Source organism: Panulirus ornatus, chromosome 67 (assembly GCF_036320965.1).
Source record: "Panulirus ornatus isolate Po-2019 chromosome 67, ASM3632096v1, whole genome shotgun sequence".
In the NCBI taxonomy this organism is placed as follows: Eukaryota; Metazoa; Arthropoda; class Malacostraca; order Decapoda; family Palinuridae; genus Panulirus; species Panulirus ornatus.
The window spans coordinates 10,539,550-10,559,563 of record NC_092290.1 but is presented as its reverse complement, the minus strand read 5'-3'; the positions used below and the strand labels follow the sequence as shown (position 1 = coordinate 10,559,563).

The 20,014-nt window shown below is 40.4% G+C and overlaps 1 protein-coding gene across 14 annotated transcripts in view; it reads left to right on the top strand.

Moving 5' to 3' along the window:
* Window positions 1-20,014, top strand: part of LOC139747144 (heterogeneous nuclear ribonucleoprotein U-like protein 1) — a 128,737-nt gene that overhangs the window by 25,007 nt on the left and 83,716 nt on the right. For all 14 annotated transcript variants that reach the window (XM_071659083.1, XM_071659082.1, XM_071659080.1 and 11 more), the window contains 4 exons: window positions 1,285-1,545; window positions 6,018-6,325; window positions 12,928-13,113; window positions 15,341-15,463. In XM_071659083.1, coding sequence (XP_071515184.1) covers window positions 1,285-1,545; window positions 6,018-6,325; window positions 12,928-13,113; window positions 15,341-15,463 — 878 coding nt within the window. The remainder of the gene's footprint in view (window positions 1-1,284; window positions 1,546-6,017; window positions 6,326-12,927; window positions 13,114-15,340; window positions 15,464-20,014) is intronic.

The window sequence follows — 20,014 nt, the reverse complement described above, 5'->3', positions numbered from 1 at the left end:
TTTCGCCCACTCACTGTTACACCCCACTAAAGCATTTGTTTTATAGAACTCCTTCATTCACATTGTTACACTTTCACCCTGTTTGGATTCTCCTTTAGGTTCTTTTCACTGTCTTCAACCACTCTTGAGCATATGATTTGGAATAATCAGAACTTTCCAATGTCATGCTAATCCTCAATTTGGCACAGTAAAATGGTATGTGCATGAGATGTGTCATTCAGGGGCCTCTTCACACTCCACTCCCATTACCCCTTTTGAAAATAGCTGAAAACCCTCCACATCTTGGTAAATCAAAGGCATGGCTGTCAGCTGCTGCTAATATTGCTAGCTCTGTAAGCAGCGAAATTTCATTTTAGATACTTTTAGTTACTCTAGAGAAAATTTGAGGATTGAAAGTTAGATTTAAAGTCTAGTTGAGTTTTCACTATAGTATACACTTTGCCCTTGATTGTTGGTATTGCCATGGCTCGATATATCTTATTCATCATTGTATTGGATTTTCCAACATTTTGACTTCAGTGAAGTTTGGAATTTTTGAAAGTGTTTCAGAATCCTGAGAATGTAATTTGAGTTTTTGTAAAGGTTTTTTGAAAGACTTTGCAATGAAGTATTCTGTTGAGTTTGAGGTGATAAAAGGCAACTTAATAGATATGACTGCCGCTGTGCAGGAGTAGTATATGAAATTACATTTTTCAGGTGGATGGGACTTCTTTTTCAAGAAGTAACAGCTTTTGGTAAGGTATACTGTTAGAATATTGTCACTGGTGATTTGTTAATTTATTGCAGGAAGGTTTTTGAATGGAATCATCATGTTTCCTGTGGGGCAGGGTAGTGGCAGGAATGGATGAAGGCAAGCAAGTATATGTACATGTTTATTTATGTCTGTATGTATATGTGCATATATGGGTATTTATGTATGTATATGAGTGGATGGGCCATTCTTTGTCTGTTTCCTGGCGCTACCTTGCTGATGTGGGAAACCGATTATATATAATAGTAATACTAATGATGATAATTATAATGATAATATATAGCAAGGATGGATGACATTAGATGGGGGGAAGAGGTACAGATGTAACAGATGGGGGATTTGTTGGTATGCATGAAGGCAGAATGATGAGTATGCAGAAAACTTTGGATAGATCTGTGTGCTTTATTTTGAGAAATGACTATGAATTGTGTATTTCAGATGGTTACAGTAGGATTTGGAGAGCTCTTTTTTATCCCTTATTTAGATGGTTCCAATGTGTTTTGAAAGAATTCCTTTTTATTCCTTATTTCCAGATGTGAAAACAGAACAAGATAATGGTCTTGATGTTGAAGTAAAGGAAGAAGTAGAAGTTAAACAGGAGGTTGTACCGAAAGAGGAGCCTGTAGAAGCTGCTGAAGTAACAGAAGGGAGGAGGAGAGGTGAGAAAAGGCCTCGTTCACGATCTCGTTCTCCTGAGGCAGTCCCAGAAGCAAAAAAATCACGGCCTGAGGTAGAAGAGGTGCGAATTGAAGATGAACCAGAGATTGATAAGACAGTAGTTGCTCTTGATTGGTGTAAGTTTTCCAGTTAAATGTTACAGATGTAATCAGTTTGTAATGTGTGTATATATTTATATTTATTATACTTTGTCGCTGTCTCCCGCGTTAGCGAGGTACCGCGAGGAAACTGACGAAAGAATGGCCCAACCCACCCACATACACATGTATATACATACACGTCCACACACGCACATATACATACCTATACATCTCAATGTATACATATGTATATTCACAGACATATACATATATACACATGTACATAATTCATACTGTCTGCCCTTATTTATTCCCGTCGCCACCCTGCCACATATGAAATGACAGCCCCCTCCCCCTGCATGTGCGTGAGGTAGCGCTAGGAAAAGACAACAAAGGCCACATTCGTTCACACTCAGTCTCTAGCTGTCATGTATAATGCACCGAAACCACAGCTCCCTTTCCACATCCAGGCCCCACAGAACTTTCCATGATTTACCCCAGACGCTTCACATGCCCTCGTTCAATCCATTGACAGCATGTCGATCCCGGTATACCACATCGTTCCAATTCACTCTACTCCTTCCATGCCTTTCACCCTCCTGCCCCGATCACTCAAAATATTTTTCACTCCATCTTTCCACCTCCAATTTGGTCTTCCACTTCTCTTTGTTCCCTCCACCTCTAACACATATATCCTCTTTGTCAGTCTTTCCTCGCTCATTCTCTCCATGTCACCAAACCATTTCAAAACACCCTCTTCTGCTCTCTCAACCACACACTTTTTATTTCCACACATCTCTCTTACCCTTTCATGACTTACTCGATCAAACCACCTCACACCACATATTGTCCACAAACATCTCATTTCCAGCACATCCACCCTCCTCTGCACAACTCTATCTATAGCCCATGCCTCGCAACCATATAACATTGTCGGAACCACTATTCCTTCAAACATATCAATTTTTGCATTCCGAGATAATGTTCTCGCCTTGCACACATTTTTCAACGCTCCCAGAACTTTTGTCCCCTCCCCCACCCTATGAGTCACTTCTGCTTCCAAGGTTCCATCTGCTGCCAAATCCACTCTCAGATATCTAAAACACTTCACTTACTCCAGTTTTTCTCCATTCAAACTTACCTCCCACTTGACTTGTCCCTCAACCCTACTGTACCTAATAACCTTGCTCTAGTTCATATTTACTCTCATCTTTCTTTCACACACTTTACCAAACTCAGTCTCCAGTTTCTGCAGTTTCTCATCCGAATGAGCCACTAGCACTGCATCATCAGTGAACAACAACTGACTCACTTCCCAAGTTCTCTCATCCACAACAGACTGCATACTTGCCCCTCTTTTCAAAACTCTTGCATTCATCTCCCTAACAACCCCATCCATAAACAAATTAAACAACCATGGAGAAATCACACTCCCCTGCTGCAAACTGACATTCACTGAGAACCAATCACATTCCTCTCTTCCTGCTCGTACACATGCCTTACATCCTCGATAAAAACTTTTCTCTGCTTCTAACAACTTGCCTCCTACACCATATATTCTTAATACCTTCCACAGAGCATCTCTATCAACTCTTATCATATGCTTTCTCCAGATCCATAAATGCTACATACAAATCCATTTGCTTTTCTAAGTATTTCTTGCACACATTCTTCAAAGCAAATACCTGATCCACACATCCTCTACCACTTTCGAAACCACACTGCTCTTCCCCAATCTGATGCTTTGTACATGCCTTCACCCTATCAATACCCTTCCATATAATTTCCCAGGAATACTCAGCAAACTTATTCCTCTGTAATTTGAGCACTCACCTTTATCCCCATTGCCTTTGTACAATGGCACTATGAAAGCATTCCACCAATCCTCAGGCACCTCACCATGAGTCATACATACATTAAATTACTTTACCAACCTGTGAACAACTCAGTCACCCCCTTTTTTAATAAATTCTACTGTAATACCATCCAAACCTGCTGCCTTGCTGGCTTTCATCTTCCACGAAGCTTTTACTACCTCTTCTCTGTTTACTAAATCATTCTCCCTAACCCTCTCACATCATTAACATGTCATGTCTTGCTTCAAAACTGGTGACATTCTTTCAACTCCTTCCCAAATACGCGATTTTCTTTCTCATTCCTCTCGGACATGTGCGAAGTACACGTAATTAATCACCTTTTGCAGTCCTCTTTCATTTTTGCCCACATCAGTTTTGGGCTTACTTCCATAGTTTTTTTTTTTTTTTTTTCCCAATAAGGGCTAAAATATCCAGGTTCCTTTCCTCAAACATTTTGTTTATCCGTCAGTTCCTTTCTTCTTGTTCATCTCCAAGCACCATGTGGCCATCAGCAACTCGAGGGTGGGCCATTTTGATAACTGTTTCTTTCTGTATACCTCAAAGCTTTGGAACTCTGTACCTTCTCATGTCTTTTCCAATAACTTTTACTGTGCACATTGATTATATCCATATATTAGTTATGGCCCAGATTTAATGTGGACTTTTGTCCATGACTGGAGCCTTGAATGAAAGTAAAAGGGCCTTCTTGGAGAATGAGCCCTTCTTGTTTGGCTGCTTCTGTTATAACTTTTACAGATTGAAATAAGGAAAGGGGAGGGTTTCTAGCCCCAGCTCCTGCCCTTCTTAGTGTCTTCTACAACATGTTGGGAGTTTATAGGAAGTATTCTTTTTCCCCTATCCCTTCTATACATATATAAGTATGGAGCAGTATAGATGTATGAATTCCAGTAGTTATAGATGGAACAGAGAGTAATTGAACAAGAAGGATCAAGTTTTGTGAAGAAGCCTAGGAAAAGGTCAAGATATATTATAGTTATAGAACAAGAGAAAGGGGTAAACCAGAGAAGAAATGGATTGATATGATAAGAGAACTGCAGTCAGATATACTTGAGATAATTACAGAGGAATAGTTATATAGCATTTATAGTGGAATAAGTATGTTAAGTATACCAGGAAAAGTGTATTCAAGAATGCAGATTCATACAGTAATGGAAGTGACTGAATGCAGAATAAGTGACGAGCAGGGTGGTTTTAGGAAAGTAAAGGATGTGTGGATCAGATTTTTGTGGTAAAGATAACTGGAAAAGTATTTAGCGAAAGGTAAGAAGTTGTGTGCAGCTTTTATGGATCTGGAGTTAGGTGGAATGCTTTATGGGATGTGTTAAAGATATATTGGGTAGAGGGACAATTGTTGGATTGTGATTAGATATGATAAAGAAAAGAATAAAGGTGTGAGGCAGGGCTGTGTGATGTTATCATGGCTTTTTGATGCATATGTGTGGATGGAGTGATACAAAAATTAAAGCAAAACTGGTGACTTTTTAAAGGAGTGCAGAGATGGAGTGTAGTGGTGAGATGTGGTGGCTCATGGCAATCCTGTTTGCCAATGATATTGTTGATTGCTTTGAGAGTGAAGAGAAGTTGCAGAAGGTTGAAAGTGTGCTCTGTGATGTATGTTGTTTAAGCATAGGGGATTGAAGGTAAATGCAAGTAATAGTAAAATAATGGTGTTTGAAAGGAAATAGTGAAAGTATAGATTTTGTTAAACTATATAGAGTGAAAGAAGATACTTCACTAAATTGTGGCTTGGATATGGGGGAGAAAGACAGGAAGAAGCAGGAAAATTTAAGTATTTAGGAGCTGTCTTGGGCAAGTTTGGTGATATGGAAGGAGAAATGAGGAGGTCAGTGCCGGGTAGAAGAGTCATTGGGTCCCGTAATAGAATAATGAAGGATAGACTAGTAAGTATGGAATTGCAGAGAGGATTAAGGGACAGCATAGTTCTTCCAACCCTGACCCTTGCAGCTGAAACATAGACATGGAATGATCACCGAGGTCAAAAATCCATGCTGTGGAAATGAGGTATTTGAGAAGGGCGTATAGGTGTGAATAGATGATATGAAGAAAGAAATGAAAAGGTGTATGAGAGATGTGGCATGGCAGGGAATGAATAATGGAGTTGTAGAGTGCGTGAAACGTAATACTTCGAGGTGTTTGGGCATGTGGAAAGAATGCAAGAGTGTATGATAGTACAGTTAAAGGGTTTGATGTGAGGGGAAGACCACCTGTGACATGGACAAATAGGATGGAGAGAAATGATCGAAGAATGCTTGGAATGGTGTGTTTGAGGAATGCATATAAGGACAGGAATGAATGGAGAGACTTTTCCTGTGGCCACTCCTTGATGGAAGTTTGTGGAGGGAGCGGGCGTCAGAGATATAGATAGATAGGTTAACGATAGGATACAATGAAGTGTTTGTGTGTTTAGGTGTGAGTGGAACCTTTGTTGTCAAATGACCAGTCAGCTTTACTTGGTTGTGAAACATAGAATTAAGGTTATTATTTAAGACTGGACATGGGTTGGGTATTTATTGGGGAACTGTTACAGTATATGCTTGATCCATCCCATAATAGGGGGAATGGATTTGATGATAGATTAGTGTATATTTACCAGATATTTTTTATTTTCAGATAATTCTGACTTGAGTTTGGTAATCAGCAAGGATGACTATCTGAGTGCGCAGCCTCTTACCATGCAAGGGTTTGGCTATGTTTGGCATGGTGTCCGTGCCACGTATGGGTTTACTCATGGTCGTGTGTTTTTCGAGGTGAAGGTTGAAGATTATCTTCCAGTCCCTCAGTTGGAGGACGAAGAGCAGCACCCTCATGTATTGCGTGCTGGCTGGTCTATCAACGATGCAGGGCTGACTCTTGGAGAGGATCCATTGAGTTATGGTTATGGAGGCACAGGAAAAGCCTCAACAAATCTGAGGTTCAAGGTATGATATGATGTTGCAAGTAAAATAGTATAACCTCTTGTGATAGGCATTAAGGGAAGCTTTGTTTTTTCTGAAGGTATATCATTTGGAAAGCTTGCATATTTGTCGGTTAATCTGTTAAGTGAATTCATTACATTTGTCTCTCCTACAGTAAAAAGAGGCATATTTTAGTTTGAGTTGTTCCAGCCATTTCGCTGCAGCTGCTGCTAATAGAACTGTACCAGGGACATGATTTGTGATTCTTTTTCCTTCATGATTGCCGTTTCCAGCATAAGCAAGGTATTGCTAGGAACAGAAGAAAGGTTGCATCCACTTACATCCATTCTCTCCATTCTCTCTCTCTCATGTAATTAACCAAAATTATGTATTAGAATTTAAAACATACCATATTTCTACGTGGAGCTGTTAATTACTGTATTAAGGTCAGAGTTGAGGGCTTTCATTTTTGTGGAATCAACTTGTCTGGTCCATAATTTCTTTAATCAGTGGAAAAACTTAAGAACTGAAACATGATTGTCATGCTGAAATGTGTCGTTATGCCATTTTAGAGGACCTCAGCTTGAGGATGAGGTGATGCAATGACCTAGTGTCATGAATTTGTGAAGAGTTGTAGATTTGTAATTATAGAACACAGTAGGTGAAACAAAGGGAAAATAGTGATAGTTGGGAAAAATATTACAAACCAGATGACATCTGAGTTTTTACATTCTAGGTAAGAAGTTATTAGAGAATCAATAGGATTTGTTTTGTGGCATTTATGGATGTAGAGGAAGCATTTGATGAAGTTGATAGAGATGCCCCATAATACCCAACCAGGTTGTGTAACATAACTGCTTGGCCATAGGCAACTCGAGGGTAGGCCTTTTCAATAAGTTTCTTTCCGTACGCCTAGAATCTATGGAAATCTCTACCCTCTCATGTCTTTCCTACTAACTGTGACTTGGCACTTTTTTCACATCCTCCAAAATCGTAAGTACTCTTACTTGTCTCCTTTTTTTCTTCATTAACCTTTTTATATTTCAATTAATGTCTGGTCTTGATGTTGACTTTAGTCTCTGACTTGATCCTCCAGTGTATAAAAACCAAAGAGATATAAGGCTTGGGAGGAAAGGTATAAGCATTGAGGAGATTTTAACAACATTAGGGTGCTTGTGTGTGTGCCATTAGATAGAGGGGGTTGAATGGTTTTAGGTGAAGGTGGGTCTCTGGCAAGGATGTGTGATATCACCATGACTGTTTTATTGTTAATGGATGGCATGATGAGGCAGGTAAATGAAAGGACCAGGTATGCAGTCTGTTTAGGGGGGGTGCCTTTGGAAGTTGAGTTAGTTTTTTGCTGGTGGCAGATTCAAGTGAGAAACTGCAGAAGTTGGTGTCTGAATTTGGGAGGGTGTGTGAAGTTGAGATTCAATGTAAATAAAAATAAGGGTATAAGGTTAGCAGTGCAAAGGGACATGTTAGTTGGTGTTTGGGTTTGATTGGAGAAAACTTGAGAGATATTTTAGGTACTGAAGAGTGGACATAACAGCCAATGAAAGCAGATATGAGTCACAGGGTGGGTGACAAGGCAAAGGTTTTGGAAGTGTTAAGGAATGTTTGGAGAGATTTACTTATGGAAAGGCAAAAATGGATATGTTTGAAGATATTGTAGTCATGATGATGTATGGATGCAAGGCTTTGGCTGTATTTGAGGACTATATGATGTTAGGAAGTTTGATCAAGTAAGTAATGATAGGGTAAGAGAGAAGTGATAAAAAGAAGAGTGTAGTAGAGATAGTGAAAAAGTGTGTGATGAAATGGTTTGAAGGTAATGAGAGAACAAGTGAGGAGAGGTTGACAAAGAGATTATATATCTGAAATGGTCTTAGTGGGGAGTTGGGATGCAGGAAGAAGGGGGAGACCAAATTGGAGGTGGAAGAATGGAGTGAATTAGATTTTGAGTGCTCTGAGCATTCCTCACGTGTCGTAGAAGGCGACTAAAGGGGAAGGGAGCAGGGGGCTAGAAACCCTCCCCTCCTTGTATTTTAACTTTCTAAACGGGGAAACAGAAGGAGTCACACAGGGAGTGCTCATCCTCCTCGAAGGCTCAGATTGGGATGTCTAAATGCGTGTGGATGTAACCAAGATGAGAAAAAAGGAGAGATAAGTAGTACTTTTGAGGAAAGGAACCTGGATGTTTTGGCTCTGAGTGAAACAAAGCTCAAGGGTAAAGGGGAAGAGTGGTTTGGCAATGTCTTGGGAGTAAAGTCAGGGTTTAGTGAGAGGACAAGAGCAAGGGAAGGAGTCGCACTACTCCTGAAACAGGAGTGGTGGGAGTATGTGATAGAGTGTAAGAAAGTAAACTCTAGATTGATATGGGTAAAACTGAAAGTGGATGGAGAGTGATGGGTGATTATTGGTGCATATGCACCTGGGCATGAGAAGAAAGGTCATGAGAGGCAAGTGTTTTGGGAGCAGCTGAGTGAGTGTGTTAGTAGTTTTGATGCATGAGACCGGGTTATAGTGATGGGTGATTTGAATGCAAAGGTGAGAGATGTGGCAGTTGAGGGAGTAATTGGTGCACATGGGGTGTTCAGTGTTGTAAATGGAAATGGTGAAGAGCTTGTAGATTTATGTGCTGAAAAAGGACTGGTGATTGGGAATACCTTGTTTTGAAAGAGAGATATACATAAGTATATGTATGTAAGTAGGAAAGATGGCCAGAGAGCGTTATTGGATTACATGTTAATTGATAGGCACGCGAAAGAGAGACTTTTGGATGTTAATGTGCTGAGAGGTGCAACTGGAGGGATGTCTGATCATTATCTTGTGGAGGTGAAGGTGAAGATTTGTAGAGGTTTTTAGAAAAGAATAGAGAATGTTGGGGTGAAAAGAGTGGTGAGAGTAAGTGAGCTTGGGAAGGAGACTTGTGTGAGGAAGTACCAGGAGAGACTGAGTACAGAATGGAAAAAGGTGAGAACAAATGACGTAAGGGGAGTGGGGGAGGAATGGGATGTATTTAGGGATAGCTGGTACAAAAGATGTGGCAATACTATCCAAACCTGCTGCTTTGCTGGCTTTCATCTTTCGCAAAGCTTTTACTACCTCTTCTCTGTTTACCAAATCATTTTCCCTAACCCTCTCACTTTGCACACCACCTCGACCAAAACACCCTATATCTGCCACTCTATCATCAAACACATTCAACAGACATTCAGAATACTCACTCCATCTCCTTCTCACATCACCACTACTTATCACCTCCCCATTAGCCCCCTTCACTGAAGTTCCCATTTGTTCCCTTGTCTTACGCACTTTATTTACTTCTTTGCAAAACATCTTTTTATTCTCCCTAAAATTTAATGATACTCTCTCACCCCAACTCTCATTTGCCTTCTTTTTCACCCTTGCAGCTTCCTCTTGACCTCCTGCTTTTTTTCTTTTATACATCTCCCAGTCATTTGCATTATTTCCCTGCAGAAATCGTCCAAATGCCTCTCTCTTTTCTTTCACTAATAATCTTACTTCTTCATCCCACCACTCACTACCCTTTCTAATCTGCCCACGTCCCACACTTCTTATGCCACAAGCATCTTTTGCGCAAGCCATCACTGCTTCCCTAAATACATCCCATTCCTCCCCCACTCCCCTTACATCCTTAGTTTTCACCTTTTTCCATTCTCTACTCACTCTCTCCTGGTACTTCCTCACACAAGTCTCCTTCCCAAGCTCACTTACTCTCACCACTCTTTTCACCGCAACATTCTCTCTTCTTTTCTGAAAACCTCTACGAATCTTCACCTTCACCTCCACAAGATAATGATCAGATATCCCTCCATTTGCACCTCTCAGCACATTAACATCCAGTAGTCTCTCTTTCACACGCCTATCAATTAACATGTAATCCAATAAGGCTCTCTGGCCATCTCTCCTACTTACATATGTATACTTACGTATATCTCTCTTTTTAAACCAGGTATTCCCAATCACCAGTCCTTTTTCAGCACATAAATCTACAAGCTCTTCACCATTTCCATTTACAACACTGAACACCCCATGTACACCAATTATTCCCTCAACTGCCACATTACTCACCTTTGCATTCAAATCACCCATCACTATAACCCGGTCTAGTGCATCAAAACTACTAACACACTCACTCAGCTGCTCCCAAAACACTTGCCTCTCATGACCTTTCTTCTCATGCCCAGGTGCATATGCACCAATAATCACCCATCTCTCTCCATCCACTTTCAGTTCTACCCATATCAATCTAGAGTTTACTTTCTTACATTCTATCACATACTCCCACCACTCCTGTTTCAGGAGTAGTGCTACTCCTTCCCTTGCTCTTGTCTTCTCACTAACTCCTGACTTTACTCACAAGACATTGCCAAACCACTCTTCCCCTTTACCCTTGAGCTTTGTTTCACTCAGAGCCAAAACATCCAGGTTCCTTTCCTCAAAAGTACTACTTATCTCTCCTTTTTTCTCATCTTGGTTACATCCACACACATTTAGACACCCCAATCTGAGCCTTCGAGGAGGATGAGCACTCCCTGTGTGACTCCTCCTGTTTCCCCTTTTAGAAAGTTAAAATACAAGGAGGGGAGGGTTTCCAGCCCGCCCGCTCCCATCCCCTTAAGTCGCCTTCTACGACATGTGAGGAATGCGTGGGAAGTATTCTTTCTCCCCTATCCCCAGGGATAAAAAATGAATAAATAAATAGATAAGCTTGTTTACACAGAAAAAGTTAGGGGTGTTCTATGTAGTGTGGAAAACTTATTGTCAAACTGCACTTATTTTCCTTTTTGTCAGTTGTCTGTTGTGGTGGATGCTCCTTTACTTTGATGGATGTCCATATATCCTTTTTTTTCTTCTTTTCTGTATTGATTTAGGTAACCAAGCTCCTCAACTATAAAGGTAAAGGAGATCAAGTTGCTATATTTTTTCCAGTTCTGGTTGTATTGCTGCTCTAGCTCATAAATTGCACATTAGAACCTTAGAGAGTGTCTCCTGTTTGCAAAAAAGAAAAAAAAAAAAAAAGAAAATAATTTCATTACATAATACAAGTATATTATCTGTGTACGTGTAGGAAGAGAGGAAAGTGATTGGTTCTCAGTGAATGTAGGTTTGCGGCAGGGGTGTGTGATGTCTCCATGGTTGTTTAATTTGTTTATGGATGGGGTTGTTAGGGAGGTGAATGCAAGAGTTTTGGAAATAGGGGCAAGAATGAAGTCTGTTGTGGATGAGAGAGCTTGGGAAGTGAGTCAGTAGGTTGAGGGTCAAGTCAATTGGGAGGTAAGTTTGAATGGAGAAAAACTGGAGGAAGTAAAGTGTTTTAGATATCTGGGAGTGGATCTGGCAGCGGATGGAACCATGGAAGCGGAAGTGAATCATAGGGTGGGGGAGGGGGCGAAAATCCTGGGAGCCTTGAAGAATGTGTGGAAGTCGAGAACATTATCTAGGAAAGCAAAAATGGGTAGGTTTGAAGGAATAGTGGTTCCAACAATGTTGTATGGTTGCGAGGCGTGGGCTATGGATAGAGTTGTGCGCAGGAGGGTGGATGTGCTGGAAATGAGATGTTTGAGGACAATGTGTGGTGTGAGGTGGTAAGTAATGTAAGGGTACGAGAGATGTGTGGAAATAAAAAGAGCGTGGTTGAGAGAGCAGAAGAGGGTGTTCTGAAATGGTTTGGGCGCATGGAGAGAATGAGTGAGGAAAGATTGACCAAGAGGATATATGTGTCGGAGGTGGAGGGAACGAGGAGAAGTGGGAGACCAAATTGGAGGTGGAAAGATGGAGTGAAAAAGATTTTGAGTGATTGGGGCCTGAACATGCAAGAGGGTGAAAGGCGTGCAAGGAATAGAGTGAATTGGATCGATGTGGTATACCGGGATTGACGTGCTGTCAGATCATGCCGGAGGGTGAAACACGTGCTTGAGATAGAGTGAATTGGGGTGATGTTCTTTCAATAGACTGAACCATGGTATGTGAAGCAGCTAGGGGAACCACAGAGAGGTCTGTTGAGTCTTGTTTTATCTAGGGGGCTGAGGTTATGGTGCATCACAGGTGACAACTAGAGAATGGGTGTGAGCATAGGAGGCCTTTTCTTTGTCCTTTCTTGGCACCACCTTGCTAGTGCAGGAAATGACAAAACAAATGTGAAAGAAAAAAGAAAAGGTCCTCGAATTGTGCACCTAGTGTATTGTTACTGAAATAAGCACAGAATCATCCTTGGATATGAAATTGAAGTTTGTGGTTGGAGTTGTGAAAGGGATTAGTGCAAACCTTTTGAAACAATCGGCTTTGAGAAAAGAGAAACTTTAGAAGTTTAACTAGTCTGTTGATGTTGACAGAAGAGATGCTACTAGGAGGATATTTTAGGTCTATTAGAGGGACAAAAGTTGTGAGAGGGGGGTTGGTGTTGCTACAGATTGACCCCTTCCTCTCATTGACTGCCGTCAGGTGGAATATATATTTTTGAAAGTTTTTTTTTTTTTTTTTTTTTTTTTTTTTTTTTTTTACCACTTTTATTCTTCAAAATTTTTTCTCCCCATAGTTTTTCTGGTGGCTCCTATTATTCTGTTGTTTATTAATTCAGTAATATTTCAATTTAACAGGACTATGGCAAACAATTTGGAAAAGGAGATGTTCTTGGTTGTTTTTTGGACCTGGAATCGGAACCAATCGTTTTATCGTACACTGTGAATGGACAGCATCAGGGGATAGCATATGAAATTCGTCATGATGAGCTACAAGGCCAGGCCCTCTTTCCCCACATTGTAACCAAGAATACAAGCTTCAGGGTAATTTTTCATTGTTATTGCTAATTACTAGTTTAGGAGCTCTGTTTTGCTTTTAGAATATAGCAGTTTGAGTTAGATATGTCGAAGTTGTTTTTTAATGAAAGAAAGTTGATTATATTATTCTAAACAGAGAAAGTTTTATTTACCATGATAAGTTTTATGATGATTTGGAAAGTTGATAGCATTATTGCATACCCATCAAACAACACAATTGTCTGATACACCAGAGATGTGGCCTACAGTGAGGAAAAGGTTTCACATTTATTTAGGGAAATGAACAGAGCCATTGGGCTTGGTAACACTACCTGCTAATGTCATAGTGTCCACAATAAAACCTTGTTTGCCTTGCTATACATTTTCAGAGGCAATGTTGCACATACATTTTATTACTCTGTCATCTCTTCTTTGGCTTTGATAACTTTCTGCAGATGTCTGCACATGGAATTGGTAGGGTTCCTAAAGTATTGTAGGTTCATTTATTTAGGGAAATGAACAGAGCCACTGGGCTTGGTAACACTACCTGCTAATGTCATAGTGTCCACAATAAAACCTTGTTTGCCTTGCTATACATTTTCAGAGGCAATGTTGCACATACATTTTATTACTCTGTCATCTCTTCTTTGGCATTGATAACTTTCTGCAGATGTCTGCACATGGAATTGGTAGGGTTCCTAAAGTATTGTAGGTTCATGTTTCAGGTCCATAGGTTTTTGATCTGATTAAAGCAAGGCACTGATGAGGTGTTACAGTAAGCAGCCTTCTGATTGTGTGTGTGTGTGCCTAGAAATCTCAAGCGTACACACATTTTTGTGCTTCCAGGTTAGAAGCCGAGTTTGCTCCTCCTTAGAAAGGTAAGAACCAACCATCTTGAAGCGCAGGTAGACAAATTACAGTGCTCATTTGTAAAATTCCCAAAATGAAATGGCAGCCTACTGTACAGAAAAAACATAGGTTCCTCAAGATAGCCTAAAACACACTGGGATGGACTTTTGGTGCTTACACCATTAGAAACGCTAGTCTCAGCGACCTGATATATGATGATTTCACCCTGAGAATGTCATATGCTTGTTCCCTACAATGAGTCCTATCTGTGTATCACCTTCTAAATACATTGGGGTGGACAAGACTTACATGGGACATGGGGATGAAAACAGACTCCAGAGTAGGCATAGAACATGACTGATGAATTTCAACCCAAGCAAGAATAAAGTAATGAGGATGTGACGAAGGAGAAGGCACCAATATGGTTATTGTCTAGCAGGAGATAAGCTTCAGGATTGTGTGTGAGAAGTACTCAGGAGTTGACATCATCTCTAACCTGTTGCCAGAGTTCCATATAGGAAATTACGTAAGGAGACCAACTGTTTGATGGCAGATAACAGAATAGTTTTTCAAGTATGTGAATAAGGAAATATTTAGCAAGCTATTTGTATTCTACATAAGGCCAAAACTAGCATATGCTTCATGGTTTGGTCACTGTACCTAAAGAAGCACAAAGAGTTGATAAGAGAAGGTCCAGAGGAGGGCAACAGAGATGGTACCAGATTTTAGAGAGGCAAGTTATAAGGAAAGCCAGGACACTGTAAATTTGCCCACCTTGGAAGAAAGGAGAGTGAGGGCAGACCTAAGTATAACCTGCAGATTTATAAATCAGATGAACAACATGAACAGTGGACAGTTCTTTGAGAGCTTTTGAGATTGGGTAACCAGAGGACATAACATGAAAGTAAGAAATTTGTTAGAAAGCATGTTGAGATATTTATGATATGAGCAGTGAATGAACATAATGTGATGATAGGATATTGTTGATTCAGACAGTGTACATGAATTTGAGTTTGTATGATAGTAAAGAATGTTTAAGAGACAGGTCCCATGTCCAGAAAACTCCTTTCCATACAGTACAAATAAGTGATTACTCACATATATAGGGACTTATACTTTCATACTTATCAGTCTTTACCTTTAAATATTATGATTTCTTTCACGCACTCCTCAAGATACCTAGGACCTTCATGCGTACACACACACACACACATACCTGTCTCTCTCGCCCACTCACTATCTCACTGCAGCTCCTATGGCTCCATGTGTACTCCCAATTAGCTCAAGAATTTCATATGATTGAGCATAAATTGTCTTCTGCCAGAGATAGTATATTCAGGTTGGTATAAGTTCTCTCTTTCTCACTCTTTTTTTGAGAGCTTTAATGTATTTTGTCTTTTCTCAGGCTAACTTTGGGACACAGGAACCATGGTTTCAACCATTGACTGGCTACACATATGTTGGTGACATTCCTCTAGAAGAAAGAGTCTTGGGCACACAGGGTCCAGAGAGAAGGGAGGATTCCGAGGTGTGTATTTGAACTTCAGTTTCCAATGGGTTAAGGTATGATTTGTATTATTGAGAGTTTCTTAACATCCTCGCATACTATTATGTGATAGTCATGTCAAGGTCTTGTCTAATCAGATTGGCACCATATGTGACATTTGCGTCACTCGTGTGGAAAAAGATTTGACCAAAATTGAGGAATTCTAAGTGGTGCATGAATGTTTGGCGTGTCATTCTTCGAAGCCTACTCTCTCATGTTAATTCAGCTTTACTGAGGTATATGGGAGCCCAACAGAGTGTGCGTCATAAGTGCATTAGAAAAATCCTAGCAGCCATGTCGGAAAGAGCTTTGTGCTTGTCCCTTAAAAATCTCGTCTAGTCCCAATTGCATACTTCTTCCCACAATTGTGCTGTAAAATTCTTCTGTAAGACTGCTTGTAAGTGTTTTTTGGTGTATTTTATGATATTTCACAAGTTGAAACTTGTAGCATTCTTTTGTTTGTGAGCTGTTATTGTCTCACAGTAAATGCCCCTTTGCATATAATAAACATCTGATCCATCTATGTAAGTGATGCAAAGTGTTGTGTTATTACTGTGGTGTTTGTTATATTTCACGATTATAAGTCCCCTTTCAACACATCACATTTGTACAGTGCTTTTACAATATCTGTTGTATGTGTGCATGTGGCCAGCATTTAGTCCTTGCTTTAGGCGATGAAGAACATGATGATACCGTGGCACTCTGTGAACCCAACGCTAATGGCAAAGATAATGACCCTAAATTGTATGGCAGTTTCTGTATACCTTAGTCCATTTTCTTGGCATTTGGTTGTGCTGCCTGGATATTGCAGGGGAGACAATCAGTGCCCAGCATCATGACTTCACCTGCTGCCTCTTCCCTGTTAGGGGTAAGTGGTGCACAGCAGTTGTAATTAGTGCAGCCATCTGCTCCTCTTCCTAACCTTCCACACCCCATGCAACTCCCTCAGATATATAACCGCATCAAAAGGCAAAATTTTTATAAAACGTTGTTCGCTGATGATACAGCACTGGTGGCTGATTCATGTGAGAAACTGCAGAAGGTGGTGACTGAGTTTGGTAAAGTGTGTGAAAGAAGAAATTTAAGAGTAAATGTGAATAAGAGCATGGTTATTAGGTACAGTAGGGTTGAGGGTCAAGTCAATTGGGAGGTAAGTTTGAATGGAGAAAAACTGGAGGAAGTAAAGTGTTTTAGATATCTGGGAGTGGATCTGTCAGCGGATGGAACCATGGAAGCGGAAGTGAATCATAGGGTGGGGGAGGGGGCGAAAATCCTGGGAGCCTTGAAGAATGTTTGGAAGTCGAGAACATTATCTCAGAAAGCAAAAATGGTTATGTTTGAAGGAATAGTGGTTCCAACAATGTTGTATGGTTGCGAGGCGTGGGCTGTGGATAGAGTTGGGCGCTGGAAGGTGGATGTGCTGGAAATGAGATGTTTGAGGACAATGTGTGGTGTGAGGTGGTTTGATCGAGTAAGTAATGTAAGGGTAAGAGAGATGTGTGGAAATGAAAAGAGCGTGGTTGAGAGAGCAGAAGAGGGTGTTTTGAAATGGTTTGGGCACATGGAGAGAATGAGTGAGGAAAGATTGACCAAGAGGATATATGTGTCGGAGGTGGAGGGAATGAGGAGAAGTGGGAGACCAAATTGGAGGTGGAAAGATTGAGTGAAAAAGATTTTGAGTGATTGGGGCCTGAACATGCAGGAGGGTGAAAGGTGGGCAAGGAATAGAGTGAATTGGATCGATGTGGTATACCGGGGCCGGCGTGCTGTCAGTGGATTGAATCAGGGCATGTGAAGTGTCTGGGGTGGGCCATGGAGGGTTCTGTGGGGCCTGGATGTGGAAGGGGAGCTGTGGTTTCGGTGCATTATTGCATGACAGCTAGAGACTGAGTGTGAACGAATGTGGCCTTTGTTGTCTTTTCCTAGTGCTACCTTGCACACATGAGGGGGGAGGGGGATGTTATTCCATGTGTGACGAGGTGGCGATGGGAATAAATAGGGGCAGATAGTATGAATTATGTACATGTGTATATGTCTGTGTGTGTATGTATGTGTACGTAGAGATGTATAGGTTTGTATATTTGCGTGTGTGGACGTGTATGTATATACATGTGTATGGGGGTGGGTTGGGCCATTTCTTTCGTCTGTTTCCTTGCGCTACCTCGCAAACGCGGGAGACAGCGACAAAGCAAAATAGAAATGAAAAAAAATATTTTTATTATATTTATTTTATCAGTATAGTACTTTTATTATATATAAAGATTACATCATTGTTTATTTCCAGTCTTGTTTAAGAGTAGTAAACTATATGTGTTCATGGGGATGGACTTTGTTTTTCTTTGAAAATTGCTTAAAGCTATTATTAGTGTTCATGGTAGCAAAATTCTAAAAACCACCATGAGATGATTAAATTCATACACTAACCATTGTAGCAATAAAGAATATAGAAAAAGTAACAACAAAGAGAGAGGGAACAGTTTTGGAAAAATTTGTCTTCATTTAAAGTTTATCAGGTATAGCATTATCCATATTCAGTTACCAATTTCACCAAGTGGTGAAAGCCTTGCAGAAGATGAAATCCGGCAAGGCGGTGGGTTTGGATGATATTTTAGTTGAATTTATTAATAAAGGGGATGACTGTGTTACTTCCAAAAGAAGGAACAGAGAACGAGGCCAGGTGAGGATATTCCCTCAGAGGCCCAGTCCTCTGTTCTTAACGCTACCTTGCTAACGCGGGAAATGGCGAATAGTATGAAAGAAAGAAAAGACTGTGTTACTGATTGGTTGGTAAGGATATTCATTGTATGTATGGATCATGGTGAAGTGACTGAGGATTGTGGGAATGCATGTATAGTGCCATTGTGCAAAGGCAAAGGGGTTGAAGGTGAGTTTTCAAACTGAAGAGGCATAAGTTTGTTGAGTAATCCTGGAAAATTGTGTGGGAGGGTATTAATTGAGAGGGTGAAGGCATGTACAGAGCATCAGATTGGGGAGGAGCAGTGTGGTTTTAGAAGTGATAGAGGTTGTGTGGATCATCTGTTTATTTTGAAGAATATATGTGAGAAATACATAGAAAAACAGATGGATTTGTATTTAACATTTATGGATCTGGAGGAGGCATACGATAGGGTTGATAAGAGATGCTTTGTGGAAGGTCTCAAGAGTATGTGATGTGGGAGTTAAGCTGCTAGAGGCAGTGAAAAGTTTTTATCAAGGATGTAAAGTATTTGTATTAGTAGGAAGAGAGGAAAGTGATTGGTTCTCAGTGAAGGTCTGTTTGTTTATGGATGGGTTGATTAGGGAGGTAAATGCAAGGGTTTTGGAGAGAGGGGTGAGTATGCAGTCTATTGGGGATGAGAGGGCCTGGGAAGTGTCAGTTGTTCACCAATGATACAGCACTGGTGGCTGGCTGATTCAAGTGAGAAACTGCAGGTGGTGGTGACTGAGTTTGGAAATGTGTATGAAAGGAGAAAGTTGAGAGTGTTTGTGTAAGAGTAAGGTTATTAGGTTCAGCAGGGTTGAGGGACAAGCCAGGTTATTAGGTTCAGCAGGGTTGAGGGACAAGTTAGTTGGGATGTAAGCTTAATTGGAGAAAGTGAAATGTTTTAGATATCTGGGTAGTGGATTTCGCAGCAAATGGAACCATAGAAGTGGAAGTGAATTACAGGCTGTTGGAGGGGATGAAGGTTCTGGGAGCAATAAAGAATGTGTAGAAAGAGAGAACGTTATCTCAGAGAGCAATAAAGAATGTGTAGAAAGAGAGAACGTTATCTCAGAGAGCAAAAAAGGGTTTGAAGGAATAGTGGTTCCAACAATATTATATGGTTGCGAGGCATGGGCTGTAGGTAGTGTTGTATGGAGGAGGGTGGATATGTGTTGGAAATGAAATGTTTGAGGACAATATTTGGGGTGAGGGTGGTTTGATTGATTAAGTGAGAATTGGTAAGAGATGCAAGGTAATAAAAAGCGTGTGGTTGAGAGAGCAGAAGAGTGTGTGTTGAAATTATTTGGACATATGCATATTCATACTTGCTCACCTTCATTCATTCCCGTTAGCACCAAGAAACAAATGAAAAAGGCCTAATTCTCTCACACTCGGTATCCAGCTGTTATGTGTAATGCACCGAAACCACAACTCCCTATCCACATCCAGGCCCCACAGACCTTTCCATGTTTTACCTTAGATGTTCCACATCTCCTGGTTCTGAACTTTGTATTTAGTTGGCAGAAATCCACAATGCATAATGATTTTTTTTTTTTTTTTTTTTTTTTGTGTGTGTGTGTGTGTGTGTGTGTGTGAGAAAGAACAACAAAAATTACATAGAATGAGGTTGATTTCATGTGAAAAATTGTTGTCAAAAAATTTGTCGTAAGGAAAAATGCAGTATGGCTCTTCAGTGTCAGGATACAACTAACTAGATGAATGGGAGGGGAATAATCTTATTAGTAAGTCAGTTTGTGAGGATGCTCTTTTATGCATAAAGTTCAGGCAGTTTTGCTTTTGTTTGATTTTTTAGTAAATTTTTGAAACTG